This window comes from Podarcis erhardii (genome assembly GCF_964252035.2).
Source record: "Podarcis erhardii genome assembly, chromosome: 17".
NCBI lineage: Eukaryota > Metazoa > Chordata > Lepidosauria > Squamata > Lacertidae > Podarcis > Podarcis erhardii.
The window spans coordinates 16508508-16522901 of NC_138515.1; the positions used below are offsets into that span (position 1 = coordinate 16508508).

The 14394-nt window shown below is 41.1% G+C and overlaps 1 protein-coding gene across 2 annotated transcripts in view; it reads left to right on the forward strand.

Annotated features, from left to right (window-relative positions):
* The window catches only part of RIC1 (RIC1 homolog, RAB6A GEF complex partner 1), a 44276-nt gene that overhangs the window by 21334 nt on the left and 8548 nt on the right, over positions 1–14394 (forward strand). Inside the window, exons 7-19 of one of the 2 annotated variants that reach the window (XM_081844794.1) lie at positions 158–249; positions 2710–2798; positions 4015–4159; positions 5257–5305; positions 6110–6253; positions 6543–6746; positions 7261–7299; positions 7473–7583; positions 8982–9071; positions 9581–9741; positions 10981–11119; positions 12439–12555; positions 13317–14045. In XM_081844794.1, coding sequence (XP_081700920.1) covers positions 158–249; positions 2710–2798; positions 4015–4159; positions 5257–5305; positions 6110–6253; positions 6543–6746; positions 7261–7299; positions 7473–7583; positions 8982–9071; positions 9581–9741; positions 10981–11119; positions 12439–12555; positions 13317–14045 — 2109 coding nt within the window. The remainder of the gene's footprint in view (positions 1–157; positions 250–2709; positions 2799–4014; positions 4160–5256; positions 5306–6109; positions 6254–6542; positions 6747–7260; positions 7300–7472; positions 7584–8981; positions 9072–9580; positions 9742–10980; positions 11120–12438; positions 12556–13316; positions 14046–14394) is intronic. The other variant, XM_081844795.1, reaches the window with a different exon arrangement.

Here is a 14394-nt window from a genome sequence, read left to right on the forward strand (position 1 = left end):
TCAGACAGAGCAGGGTGGTTAAGTGTACCTTTCTAGCTGGTTTGCTTGCTCACACAAATAAAGGAGCAAAGCAGTAGGGATATGATTGCACAAACATGGCCTGTGGTCAACACTGAACAGGTTTATGGGATAAAATCCTTTGTAATGTTTCTTGCAGCAGCTCCATGGCGTTTGGGCGCAAGATGTTTTGGATGGAACCTGTGTGGCTGTAAATAACAAATACAGGTTGATGGCGTTTGGATGCACAAAGTAAGTTGCATGTCTTTGTGTGGAATCTGAAAGGAATGAACTTGGAATCTCCTGTAGCCTATCTACTCTTAAATAAAGCTGCACTTACAGTTTCTGAATCCCTGGTTAGGAGGTGTCCTAGAAAATGTACTGTTCTTTAAAGAAAAGTACAAAACATGTTATATCTTTGGGAAACTATATCTTGAGACACATTCATGAAATGAAGCACTTAGGAAATTACATGCCATATTGGAGAAATACTGAGCTTTCTGTTGTTTCCTATAGATAATCCTGCCGCCATAAGTAAATGCTTAACATTCTTTGCATAGTTCAGAGTGTCTAAATATGTAAAAATATCAGATCTGGAAAATATTTCCCTTTTTAGTGCTGGCAATAGCTTCCTGTTTTTACCTGTTAACTTAGTAGAGTACCCTGCTTTGTCCAGATTTTTTTTTGGAGGACTTTTCAAGTAAATGATTGTTTTGTCAGGAATATGCCTGTGCATTGCACATATACAGTATGTGGCTGTTCATGACATATGTCTGGTCTTCTTCCCACCAATATTCATTCTCTCTCCACTTTATCCTCCCTCACCCCTAATGTTGCTTCAGAATTAATTGCTGCTGTACATTTCTGGGGCAGGCAGACTTTTTTATTTCCCCAATTTTCATTATTGGAACATTTAACAGAGGGATATCATAATCTACTTTCCACTAACTTTGAAAACTAAGGAACAGGTGGTTGCTGGAAATTCTTAGCCCTAATTATTAATAGTACTGTATGGTTTAACATCCTAAAACTTGAGTGTCTTTGGTAGAATGTTGGTTTTTCGAAATACATACGTGAAACAGTCCCGCTTTAGAAAGCTGAGGTGCTAACTCTTAGTTTGGATATATAAAAGTTATATTCTTTAAGGGATCTCTAAAACCCTAACTGAGCTTGTTGATGTTTTATTTGTGTTTCCAGGATGTTTACAGTCTAGATGTACCTGTTATATAAGGTTTTTTTGTGTCACAGTTCAGTTTTGGGGATGGAACTGGATAGTGAACTTTAAACAGCAATGTTGCTGTGTGTGTTCAAATGTAGGTTCAAAGCTAGATTTCCTTAAAATCGTTAAGGTGTTACACTACCTAACATACTAACCCTAAGTTAATACACACAGAGGAGTATACTCACACACATACATACCAAGGATCCGGGCTACAAATCTTGTAACAGGCAAAAAATAGGAAAAGGGTAAGGCCTGCAAACGTGTTGCCTTTATTGGATTTCTGCTGTTTAAGTCATCTTGGAATTGTAATCCATTTCCCAATTGGAACTGGTTTTCTCAGTTCTGCTGGATCTTCTCCTTTATTGGCTTCTCCACCCTGTCCTGTATTACCTTCTCTGAGTTGGCGAGGGAACCGTTTTTATACAGTTTCTCATTGAATCCACAATGCTAAGTGGCTTGAGAAAACTCTTATTATTCTCTGCCAAGATCCAGGTTTGAATTGTCTCCGCAGAGCTTCTTGCAGCCAATGGGAAGCTGGCCACCATCGCAGAAGGCGGTCCCTGCTCTGCTCCTCGCCGGTTTAGCGTGGCACACGGGAGCCGACTGAGCGGGTGGCAGGTGTCCATGGGCCAGTTAAACGACCCCCATGGGCTGCTTGTGGCCCATGGGCCTTAGGTTACCAACCCCTGGTTTACCAGGTTGTTCAATACACAGGTTGGACCTAGTGCTTTTGCTTATTAGGGTTACCAACCTATTGAAACCATGTTTTAAAGATACAAGATGCTCAGCAGTTGTGGCACTAGCACTTCCCTTTGTAGCTTGGGAGGTGATTATATAGAGATACTACTGAAGGCGATGGAAATGGCAAAGCAGTGTGAGAAATGCCTAGTGATGAGCTGGTAAGAGCAGGCAGATATAAACACTTCCCTGAAGAATAAACAGGATTTTGGAATGTGAAGGTCGACTATTGTTACATGCGGTTTCACTTGATTTATAAATATTGAGAAACCCAAAATAAATATACATATACTTAGTACACAGCCTTAAAATATCTTTCATTGCCTTTAGACCTGATTAGTGGGGCAAAACTGCATAGCAATTCATTTCTTCTAATCTATTCACCAACTCCGTCTGAGAGGCTGTGGAAGTTCTCAAGGCTTTTCTTTTCCATTGAGCTTCCACCATCTGAGAGGCTGTGGAAGTTCTCAAGGCTTTTCTTTTCCATTGAGCTTTCAGGTTAACAGTTTTATAGAATTGTTTGGTTTAATTCTGGCTCTTGGGGTGTATCAGTTTTAAGGTGCTACTGCTTTCTTTTGTATTTGGTTACTGCAGTTTAGTCACAGAGTTGAAGGATTCCAACTTCTGTTTACAGTCTAACGCTGTTCACAAACTAACACAATGGATTTATTTTAAAATACTTTCTCTCCTGGAAAATGTATTTTCTATGGAAAATACAGATTTCTAAATGCTGAAAAACTGCTCTTTTCTAGTGGGTCAGTGCAAGTTTATACAATTGATCATTCTACGGGGGCCATGCAGCTGTCTCATAAACTGGAGTTAACACCAAAACAATATCCTGGTAAGTCTGATCACGCCAAGATGGATATGGAATGTTAAAGTTTTTTAAAAAATATAGCCCATTGTTGGCCAGACTTGGCCCTCCAGCTGTTTTGGGACTACAACGCCCATCATCCCTAGCTAACAGGACCAGGGGTCAGGGATGATGGGAAATGTAGTCCCCAAACAGCTGGAGGACCAAGTTTGGCATCCCTGATATAGCCCATTCTGATTCAATGTAGCAAGTCAGTCATTTGGCAAATGATGGCAAGTGGCAATAAGCCCACCTAGCAGTTCGAAAGCGCGTCAAAGTGCAAGTAGATAAATAGGTACTGCTCCGGCGGGAAGGTAAACGGTGTTTCCGTGTGCTGCTCTGGTTCGCCAGAAGCGGCTTAGTCATGCTGGCCACATGACCTGGAAGCTGTCTGTGGATAAACGGCGGCTCCCTTGGCCTATAGAACGAGATGAGCGCTGCAACCCCAGAGTCGTCCGCGACTGGACCTAACGGTCAGGGGTACCTTTACCTTTAAAGGCAGCACTATATTTAAGTATGGGTTACCGGTAATTTTTAACCCATAGACAACTATGCTTTCTCTATTCCAATCACTTCTGAATTACTCCTTGTTAAAAACCTACTTTAGTTGTCTATACATTGCTGTTGAAAACCAGTAGAACCTTGGTCTTTGCCTTAAAATATTGACGCTTACAATCTTGCCATAGAATTCTATAGAATCTCCCAGTTCTAGATTAATAGTTCTGCATGCTGACCTCATTTCCTTCTACTATTTATACAGCACAGGGACATAGAATTTGTGTTTTGGTGATTAAAATACGCACGGTGCAGCTACCTCGTGTGTTTAGACCAAGTGTGTCATGTAAAACTGGAAGTCTCATTTTGCTGTCTCATGTGCCTGGGCGACAGCTGTAAATTTCTGGTTGCAAAATTGACTTACTAACCTGAAAGGAATTGTGGCAGGTATCCAAAAAGCTAACAGCCTGTGTGTATCCTGTAAGAACGGGAATATGAAAGGCATGCACCTGCCACTCATCTTCTGAGTCCTCATACTGTTAGGGATTGGGAGGGAGATGGAGCTCTATGTGTAGCTGAACCTGATTCGACTGGATTGTGCCTTTTGAGTATCAATAATTTACCATAAATAGCGTTCAAAAAAATGATTAAAGAGCAAGTGCATAGCTTTTCATGATCTTACATTTTGGGTTTTTCTGCTTTTCAATAGACATTTGGAATAAAACCGGAGCTGTTAAACTAATCAGATGGTCTCCCGATAGTTGTGTTGTTATGGTGACTTGGGAATGTGGAGGCCTCTCCTTATGGAGTGTATTTGGTGCCCAGCTGATCTGTACTCTAGGAGGAGACTTTGCGTAAGTATCTTTTAAGCAATGTTGTTAACTGAGGAAGCTTAGCAAAACGGCCCGACGCATCTCCTGTTTAGCATTTTATTTATTGTGCATTGTTCTGTATTTTGTGCAACACTTCCATGACCATAGTTGTGTTGTTTCTAGTGGCTCAACAAACCATTTAAAATAGATTTTAAATAGACCAGTAAAATGCTCATTACACTATGTTGGGCTGCATTTGTTTTTATCAGAACAATCAGACACTTAAAAATATTATTAATGTTTTGGAATCAGACTTTGTCTCAGGCCACAAAAGCTTATTCTTTCTGAATCACACTACATTTCCCATAGATTTTTTCCCTACATCCCATGTGTGTATCTGCCACCCCTCCTCTCACTTAATTTGCCCATTTTTAACCTCATCAGCACCTTCTTTTTAACTGATTGGAGCTTCTGAAAATGATCAGGTGTTTCCCACCTATAGTTGGAAAGTGTAGGTCTTGTAGCTTTCTGTGCTTTTTCTGCTTTCTGTGTTTTTACTGGGATGTACCAGTAAACTGATTAACTGATTGGAGCTTCTGAAAATGATCAGGTGTTTCCCACCTATAGTTGGAAAGTGTAGGTCTTGTAGGTTTCTGTGCTTTTTCTGCTTTCTGTGTTTTTACTGGGATGTACCAGTAAACTGATTAACTGATTGGAGCTTCTGAAAATGATCAGGTGTTTCCCACCTATAGTTGGAAAGTGTAGGTCTTGTAGGTTTCTGTGCTTTTTCTGCTTTCTGTGTTTTTACTGGGGTGTACCTAGGGTTGCAGAAGTGCCCCCTGGTCGTCTGCATGCCCAATGCAATGACTAGAAAGTTGAATTTGGCATGTTGTAGTTATATTGTTTAAATATCTGGTGGATCAGAGAAAATGTTTGTCATTTGCTAAGGATCACTAGAATTGGGAGAGGGAAATTTTGATATTCTGAAAATAGAATAGGAGGTATGTACTTTCTCAAAGACAGGGCCTTTCCTTCAGTTTAATATATCTGGGTACAGAAAAAATCCCTTCTTGTTAACATGCATGCCATATAAACACTTTAAAAAGCCTCGTTTGAATCTGTTTTGTTTTTATTTTAAGTAATCGGTCTGATGGTACCAAAAAAGACCCTCTGAAGATCAGCTCTATGGTAAGCACTGTTTCAGCATCTGTCTGTGTCACATGCATGTGGCATGGTCAAATTTCATTTTAAGCACATCCCATATAAACCTACCTACCCATTGTATTCGACTAGCACTTTTCCTTTCTGTTTCAGTTTAGCAGTTTTCAGGATTATTTTTGCCACGCAGTTTAATCAAGGAATTGCATTCAAGTCCATTGATGCTTCCCCCAAATTATTTCTGTCTGGGTGAATCTTTCAGCTGTTATCCCACTTGGCACCACCTTGCATTTCCTCTAGCAAAAGTAGCAGCAAATGTGGTAATATAGTTTCTAGTACAGGCATAGGCAAACTCCGGCCCTCCAGATTTTTGGGACTACAATTCCCATCATCCCTAGCTAATAGGACCAGTGGTCAGGGATGATGGGAATTGTAGTCCCAAACATCTGGAGGGCCGGAGTTTGCCTATGCCTGTTCTAGTGTGTGATCATGATGGGCAAGGCAAGTGCTATATACTATGGTTGGCGGGCTAACTTTTGTGCAGTGGTCTCATCTGCCATTTCTGCTGGCATGACAAAAGCTTGTATGTGTCACCTCTTGGCCATTGGAAGGGGTCGGGAGGAGACCAGACAGTAACAAATAGGAAAGCATAAGGAACAGCAGAAGAAAGGGATTGTTGAGAAGGAGGAAGGCAACAAACCCGTATTTTTGGACAGCCTTAAAATAGACCCCTGAATTATTGCATGGAAATTGCTGCAAAATGTTTTCCCCTCCAGTATTTCCCCCCCAGCAGTTTTAAATAATTGATCGTTTTTATTTATTTATTTATTTCAGAGTTGGGGAGCAGAAGGCTATCATCTATGGGTGATTGATGCAAATAGCTCTGGGATGGAGAGAGAGGGCAAAAATGAATCCCAGCATTTTGGTATCTTACAGTTTCAGTTCATCAAGAGTGCACTCACAGTTAACCCTTGCATAGTAAGTATGCATAAATCTTCTTGTTAATGTATTATACTTCTAAGCAACTTTTCGTGCATTTTTGGCCAAGTTTATTCTTGTTTTGATTACAGAACAAAAGTTTCCCCTGTTTCCCCTAGTAACACTACTGTGCAAGAGTCACTCTCCAACTAAAGCCTTTCAAAAATGAAAGTGATTCCATTTTAAAACAATTTTCTTTCGTAACTTAATCCATTTTAATTGGAATTTTATTGATTTCTCTTACTGTTCATTGTTTGCTGACTTGAAGCATTTATTCCTATATTCATAGAGCAACCAGGAGCAGGTCCTCCTTCAGGGAGAAGATCGCTTGTACTTGAACTGTGGCGATGCAATACAAGCTCAGAATCCTAGAAATTCTGCAACACACTCTGAACATAAAGCTGTCAGAGAAAGAGGCCATTTTTCAGATGGGAGCTTAGATTCTCAGGGTTTAAGCACTTTATTAGGGCATAGACATTGGCATGTTGTACAGGTAAGGTGCCTTGTTGGCATTGTTACTGTTTTCTTCGTCTCGTCATTTATTTATTTATTATATGCTTGTTGCAATGCAATAGGAGAGGATCAGGTGAAAACTAATGACTTTCCAAGATGAAAACATGAGCCGCTTAGCTGTGTTGGAATTTGAGCCTAAGTCTTGTATATCAAATTCCAATGTCCTGTCCAGTGGTATCTATTGTTCTTTAAGAACAAAGAATCCTGATAATGATAAGTCTTACTTGCACAGTACCTTCCTAATTAAAAATGATTTTATGGCATTGGAAGAAATATAAACTGCTAATCTTGTACATATAAATTGTCTTTCCTTGCTCTTGAATGGTACCTCCCTGTGGCCATTGTTTCCAAAGCAAATTGCAATTAAGTTTTGCATTTGAGCCATGTAGGATTTTACAAGGTGAAAACTGAAAATAGCTGGAAGAAAAGCATGCTAAATGGTAGCAATATTTTTATTATGATTGTTAATTCTTTTTCCTCCTTCTCTTTTTAAGATACACAATACTTACTTAGAGATCAATTGGCCTATAAGGGTGAGTTGTTTTAAAATATTTATTTTGCAACTTTCTATTATATATAAATGCAAAGATTACATTAGCTGTCATAACAGAGGTGGGGGTAGAGAAAGCAAGTAGTGAACCAGTGTCTCATTGTTCCTATTAAGCTCTAACAAAGTTTTATTTCTTTCCTTCCTTCCTGTGAACAGTTTTCAGCTATTGATAAGATGGGGCAGAATGTAGCTGTAGTTGGCAAGTTTGGTTTTGCACATTACTCTTTGCTTTCCAAAAAATGGAAACTGTTTGGAAACATTACCCAGGTGAGTAGTGTGGTTTATATATATGTGTGTGTGTGAAGGAATGAAGAAATGCCACTGTTAGAAAAATGTTTTCCTAAATTCAAATAATTTTGAATAATTAGATTTTGTGAAATGTGAGGCATTCTGCATAATTTTGAACAGGGTTGTTGTGGGGAGTAAAGTGAGGAGGGAAAGAATCTTGAGCTCCTTGCAGAAGAAGGTGGGATATAAATGCAATAAATAAAATAAAATTTATATTTCGAGGGAAAGGGGGTATGCCTACTAAGAAACAGAGCTTTCCTATAGTGATTCCTAAAGGATCCAAACAGCAGAGCTGTTTGCAGGAGCACAGAACGGTTGCCTGTTGCAATGGTGGTGGTGTTTTTATCTAGCAAAGAGGGGAGCTGTCAGAATAGATTGCGCAGTTTTAGACTTCTTGCTAATAATAAGTGATACAAAAAGAAGATGTGGGCAGTTGATAGGGCCAAGATGCTTCGCAACTTGCTCTTGCTGTAACCTTAAATCAGCAGACAGTTCTGATGGAGTTCAGTTCGGAAGAGAGGAGCAGAGATGACTAAGGCAGGCACAGGGTGATCGCCTCTCCACTGGGGGCCAAAGCAAATGTGCACATGTTTACCAAAACCAGTCTTGTCTCTTTTGTCAATAAAGCAGGGATATGGAGGTTTAACTTTGTATACTAAGTGGAGTGCATAAGAAAAGCACCCACCCCCTTGCTTGCAATATTCTTCTGCTTTAAGCTGCTCCTCCTCAGCTCAGTTTTGATACCAGAAATGAGCTGGCGGGAATAAAACTGCTCAGAGCAGCAGGATGCAATCACATAAGGAGAGGGAGGTTTTTGCTCCCTGTTTTTCTGCATTCTGTTAATTCCCCACCATGACTTTCAAGCCAGATGAACACACCTGGTTTGACTCTTAGCCATGCAGCAGCACCACACATTCCACATACTGTGGATGGAGTGGAATGCTGCCTGGTTATTGGTAGAGTTCATACTCTGTATGCTAAAGGCCTCAGGTCCAATCTGCAGTCAGAAGGATCTTATAGCAGTTGATGCGAAAGAGACCCTGGAGAGCTGCTGGCCTGTCATAGTAAACAATACTAGGCCAACTGGACAAAAAGTCTGATTAAACACAAGGCATTTTTTTCTGTACGTGTTGCTACTTCTCTTTTTTTTATGAGAGCCATGTCCACACTGAACAACAGTATGTAGGATGCTGAAACAGTAAAGTGCTTAGCTGAGCCTTTGTGAACCTGATTTTTATTGCTTCATAGTTTACAAATTATGTTCCTGTTGCAAACACAAGTTTACAAATGCATTTAGTGTTTTTGGATAAAACTGTGAGAATGAAAGTTGTTGTTTTTAAGAAATGTTGTTTAATGCTTGCTTTTTTTAACTTTAAGGAACAAAACATGACTGTGACTGGTGGCTTAGCCTGGTGGAATGATTTTATTGTTATTGCATGTTATAACTTAAGTGACCGCCAAGAAGAGGTAAGGCATGGGGTTTTTTAATTGACAATTTGCTAGTAGTTGTGTTTAATGCTACTGTCAGTCAGGGAAGGATGGTTTCATTACATCTACCAGTAGAGTTCACTTAAGCTCTGAAAAATTAATTCCTGAAAGTAGTATTATTTTTTACTTTTTTATGGAAACTTTTCCTTTTAACTTCATGGTTCTTAAGTTTGTACTGAAAGTTTGTACTCTGAGTTACCTATGCCATGTGCTCCTTACCTGGCCTGCCCCACCACTAATAGTAGAAGAATGGAGGTGGGGGATAAGTAATGGGTGCTTAGGGGGACATTTGCAGTCACACACACCCTGAAATGCCAATTCATAATAACGAGGCCATGGATTCTGTTGATGAACCTGTAGATCAAGAGCAGACTGCTTAACAAATTTCTCTTGCGGGTGGGTCTTGAGTATTCGTAAATTCATTTTCTGCTTAGACTCATTATCATACAATTCATAATAGTGGGGTGCTTTTTTTTCCTATATTTCAGCTAAGGGTGTATTTGCGAACAGCCAATCTGGACAACGCGTTTGCCCATATCACCAAAGTGCAGGCAGAAACATTATTACTCAGTGTCTTTCGGGACATTGTAATTTTGTTTAGAGCAGACTGTTCTATTTGCCTTTATAGTATTAAAAGAAAACCTAATGGGTAAGTATATTATGAAAAGAGTTATTTATAACCTTTTCCCCCATTGCTGCTTTTAGTTTGTGTTTGTGTGTAAGAGAAGGAGAGGGGTGGGCAGGTTAAAATTTAGTAACCCTTCCTGGAACACCTTGAAAAGCAGGCAGCTTTTTACAAGCTCAGTTGTATACTGTAGTTAGCACTGAGACGAAGAATATTTGTGTCCGTTTCTGTCATTATTCACCCGTGCAACTCCCTCGAGGACCAGATCCCAGGAAAGCAGACTTTAAACTTGACGTCTCATTTCCCCTTAGCATTAGCACCAAGAAAATTCACATGACAAGCTAAAATTTTGGGTAGTTGCTAAGTTTATAGCCTATTTTGGAGTTGTGGTTAGAGTGATAATTAAGCCACAAGGCTCATTGGGGTGACCTTGAGCCAGTCTCTCTCTCAGCCTAAACCGCCACACAGGTTTGTTGTGAGAATAAAACGAAAAGCCGCATGTGCAGCCTTAAACTCCTTGACAGAAAGGTGGGGCATAAATGTAGTAAATAAGACACTCCTCAATTTTATTTGCTGCTTGAAGAAGACCGGGGTGGAATTCAAGGCCTGCTCACACAATGGGGTTTCTCCCCTACTGCTTTCCCAAAATCTGTCCTGGGTTTTTCCTGAAACCTCCAGAGCAGATTTAGGGGGTGTTACACAACTGCTTAGTTGAATCCTGCCCATAGGGAACAGCTACCTAAAATATTTATACCATTGTTAATTATAGGAGCCTTTTTCATTATCTGTAGATTAACAAACGGATGAATTAAGATATTGGAGGATCTCTACAACAGTGATAGGGAACCTCAGGCCTGGAGGCCAAATGTGGCTTTCAGGACTCTTTCCCCCAAATCACACACACCTATCCCCAGGCTGCACCCCTCATTGACCCTGCTCCATTTCCTGCGGAAGTGCCTTTGCATAGTTGGAACATGCCCTTGAACTGTAATAATCCCTCTTACCGGGATGGAGGGGGAGCGAACGCATAAACCTCAGACTTTTGCACAGGTGGGATGTCTCTGACTGTGCAAAGGTAGTCTCTGGCCTCACCCGCTGCTGCTCCAAGGTCCACCCACCACAGGCAACGTGGCTGTTGGAAGGTTGCCCCTGGTGGAAGGTGGCTCTCGTTTCCCTATCCTGATCTTTAAGTTCAGCAGATGGCAGAAATTATTATTCTGTACGGCTAGGAGCGTTGTCACCATTTTTGCCTTTGCCTTTCAGTCCCAATCCTACCACCAGTATTCAGGTTCTTCAGGAGGTTTCTATGTCACGATATATCCCTCACCCTTTCCTTGTTGTGTCTGTTACTTTAACATCCGTGAGAACAGAGACAGGCATCAGCTTGAAAATGCCACAGCAGGTATGTACAGGTACAGTTTTTGAGGACTGCAGGGGAAATATACACTAACCCTGCTGTGTAAACTGCGACAGGTTGAGGGCTGTTTCATCAGTGAGACAACTCTTGGTACAATGTTTAAGACATTGTTTGAAACTAAACAAACTGTCCAGAGAGATGCTTGAATTTTATTTACTACAGCAGTATGTGATTTCATGACCTTTAAGCAAAGTTTCAGCACCTGTCATTCTATGATTCTAAAGCCTACTGCTCACTAAATCTGCCAAGGGGTATTTAAGTGCTGTAGGTAGGGAAATGCCTTGATCTGGGTGGGGAAGTGCAGCCATTTCTGGGTAGAATCAGGCACAGCCCTCCCTGAAGGTTATGTTAGCTTTGTGGAAGCATGAGTGGTGATGGCAGCCAGGAGTGTGTTACCAGCTCAGGTTGGTACACTAGTTGTGACCCTGCATAAGCAAAAGGCAGGTACTAGTGACATCCATGAGACATAAGCAGAGCTGCTTTTGGAGATAACTTGGAATCTTGCTTGTTAGGGCTGGATGATCAGAGCTTATTACACTGTTTCTGTACCAGTTTAACTGGGCCCAATCTAAATGGCTGCTTTTAATCTTTAAAACATTGAACTGTTTGGAAGGCACGGTGTGTGTTCAGCGTCTCCCAAATGCCAAATGCTGGGCTAGCAAAGCCGCTTCTATGGGAATTTGGCTGTGAAGTCGTGTTCCCCACAGAATCAAAGGCAAGTTAGGAAGTGGCCAGTAGGCACCTGAAAAGAGGGGGGGAACGACTGTTTATTCCGATTTGGGGGGGCTAACATTTGGCCCCTTCAATTAGACTGGAATATGCAGAGCATAGCGATGGCAGAGCCCCTTGCACTGCACTTCTCCAGCTGGCTTTGGGGCACTTGGGGGGCACTGCACAAGGGACTTTGACAGGTGGGCAGAACAACCCACTTGTCTATCACTTGATGGTGTAATGTCAGAGTTGGCCCATGGGGTGGAAACAAATAAGGACCTGGCCCACTGGGCCAAAAAGGTCCGTTCCCCCCCCCCCACAAAACCACTGAGAGAGATTGTCAGAGGGATTAACAGGGATGGGTGTCACCCAGGGGCTGAAGACACCCAGCTGTTTTCACTTTTCATCTAATCCAGGTGAGCCAGTGATGTCCTTCATGTCTGTGATTAGTGGTGGACTGGATGAGGATGAATAAACAAGTCTACATTAAGATGCTTTTATTATTATTGTGGTGTTAACCCATTCGCATTTCAGGATAAAAGGGATAGATTCTGTAGAGGTGAAGGAAGTAATAGAGCTTTATCTTTTTTAAGGCCTGTGAAGCAGAGAGCATCATGTTAAACTTAGCAGGACAGTTAATTATGGTGCAGAGGGATCGATCTGGTCCACAGATAAGAGAGAAGGAGAGTAATCCCAACCAAAGGAAACTTGTGAGTTAACCTATGAGAATATCTTTTTCTAAAACAGTATAAAGAATATGCATTGTGAATGTGTAGCAGGGGTTTATAACACAGCATGAACCGTGTAGTTAAACCATCTAAGACTCTCTCTGAATGGATAGCTCCAACTTTTGTATGTACTTGATTTCCAAACCATCTTAAAAAATTGCTTTGTGCACAGATTCTCACTGTAAACTCTTTCATTTTTTGTTTTTAAATGGCACATGCCTGCCTACCACAGCTACTTAGGGAGACTGACTCTGATTAATGTATATACAGTCACACATTCCTTTGTCGCAAAACGTAAATAATTGTGTGAAACACTCTGGTCTCTGCCAATGGAGGAAAAAGGGGGACTAAAATGAGCCTCTGGAATTCCTAGCAAATTGGACATTAGTTTTGTAGTACTTTACCAAACTGTGTTTTCACCTCTGTATACTTATAGCCATGTTATGTTACTATTGAAGATTAACAAGGTGAATAATAGAGAATGCTACCTTTCCAAGTTAGAACTGTGCTCTTGCTTGCTTTTTAAAAATAAAATAATACTATTAAGGGATAACAAGAGTAATGTGAAAACTGTTTAGTTAAGGAGAGATCTGGGTGAACTAGTAATCTAATATTTACACATATTCACTACGAAATAGAAAATGAGGCTGGGAAAGGAATGGCTCACGCCAGACTTTTAGAATAAACTTGTATGAAAAGGTAAAAGAAAGTAGTTTTTAAAGGAATTGTGCTTTTGTTTTTAGCTGCCATTTTGTGCTCCAGTTGTTCTTGCCCAGTCTGTTGAAAATGTTTGGACTACATGCCGTTCTAACAAACAGAAACGACACTTACTGGAGGCTCTGTGGCTCAGCTGCGGTGGCTCAGGTATGAAAGTCTGGCTTCCTTTGTTTCCCAGGGACCACCGCAAACCGCATTCCTTTCTTTCAAGACGGATCATGTTGCCTTTCCATATTAACATATACCCCTTGGCCGTCCTGTTTGAAGATGCCTTGGTTCTTGGTGCTGTGAATGACACTGTGCTCTATGACTGTTTATACACTCACAGCAGCGCCGCAGAACATTTAGAGGTTCTCTTCCCTTTCTGTATTGTCGAGAGAACATCTCAGATCTACCTCCATCACATTTTACGCCAGCTTTTGGTGAGGAACCTGGGCGAACAAGCCTTGCTTTTGGCTCACTCCTGCGCCACGTTACCGTACTTTCCTCACGTGCTCGAACTGATGCTGCACGAAGTGCTGGAAGAAGAAGCTACCTCGCGGGATCCCATTCCCGACCCTCTGCTTCCCACTGTGGCTAAATTCATCACAGAGTTCCCCCTCTTCCTGCAGACAGTTGTTCATTGTGCTAGGAAGACAGAATATGCCCTGTGGAATTATCTCTTTGCTGCTGTCGGGAACCCAAAAGACTTGTTTGAAGAGTGTTTGATGGCCCAGGACTTAGACACAGCTGCTTCTTACCTTATTATTCTACAGGTAACTGCATTCATTCGTTTTATTCCAAAGGGAGATGCTGTGAGCATGCTGCACGAAAGCGATGGGCCATTTTACTTGTTGTTGTATGCGTTATATCCATCTAAGTTCTATTCAGAGTATAGACCCATTGCAGTGAATGGAAGTAAGTCACGCCCATTTCAGAGGGTCTACTCATGAGTATGACTAGAGTTGAATTCAACAGAAACAACTGAAACAAAGCTTTCTGAGGTGGGAGGGGGAGGATTGTGACACGAGTGGTATTTTTTTTAGGGGAACAAACATGATTAATGGCTCCCATGCATTCTTCAACTATGGAAGTTCCCATATGGAGGCATTGACCCTTACAGTA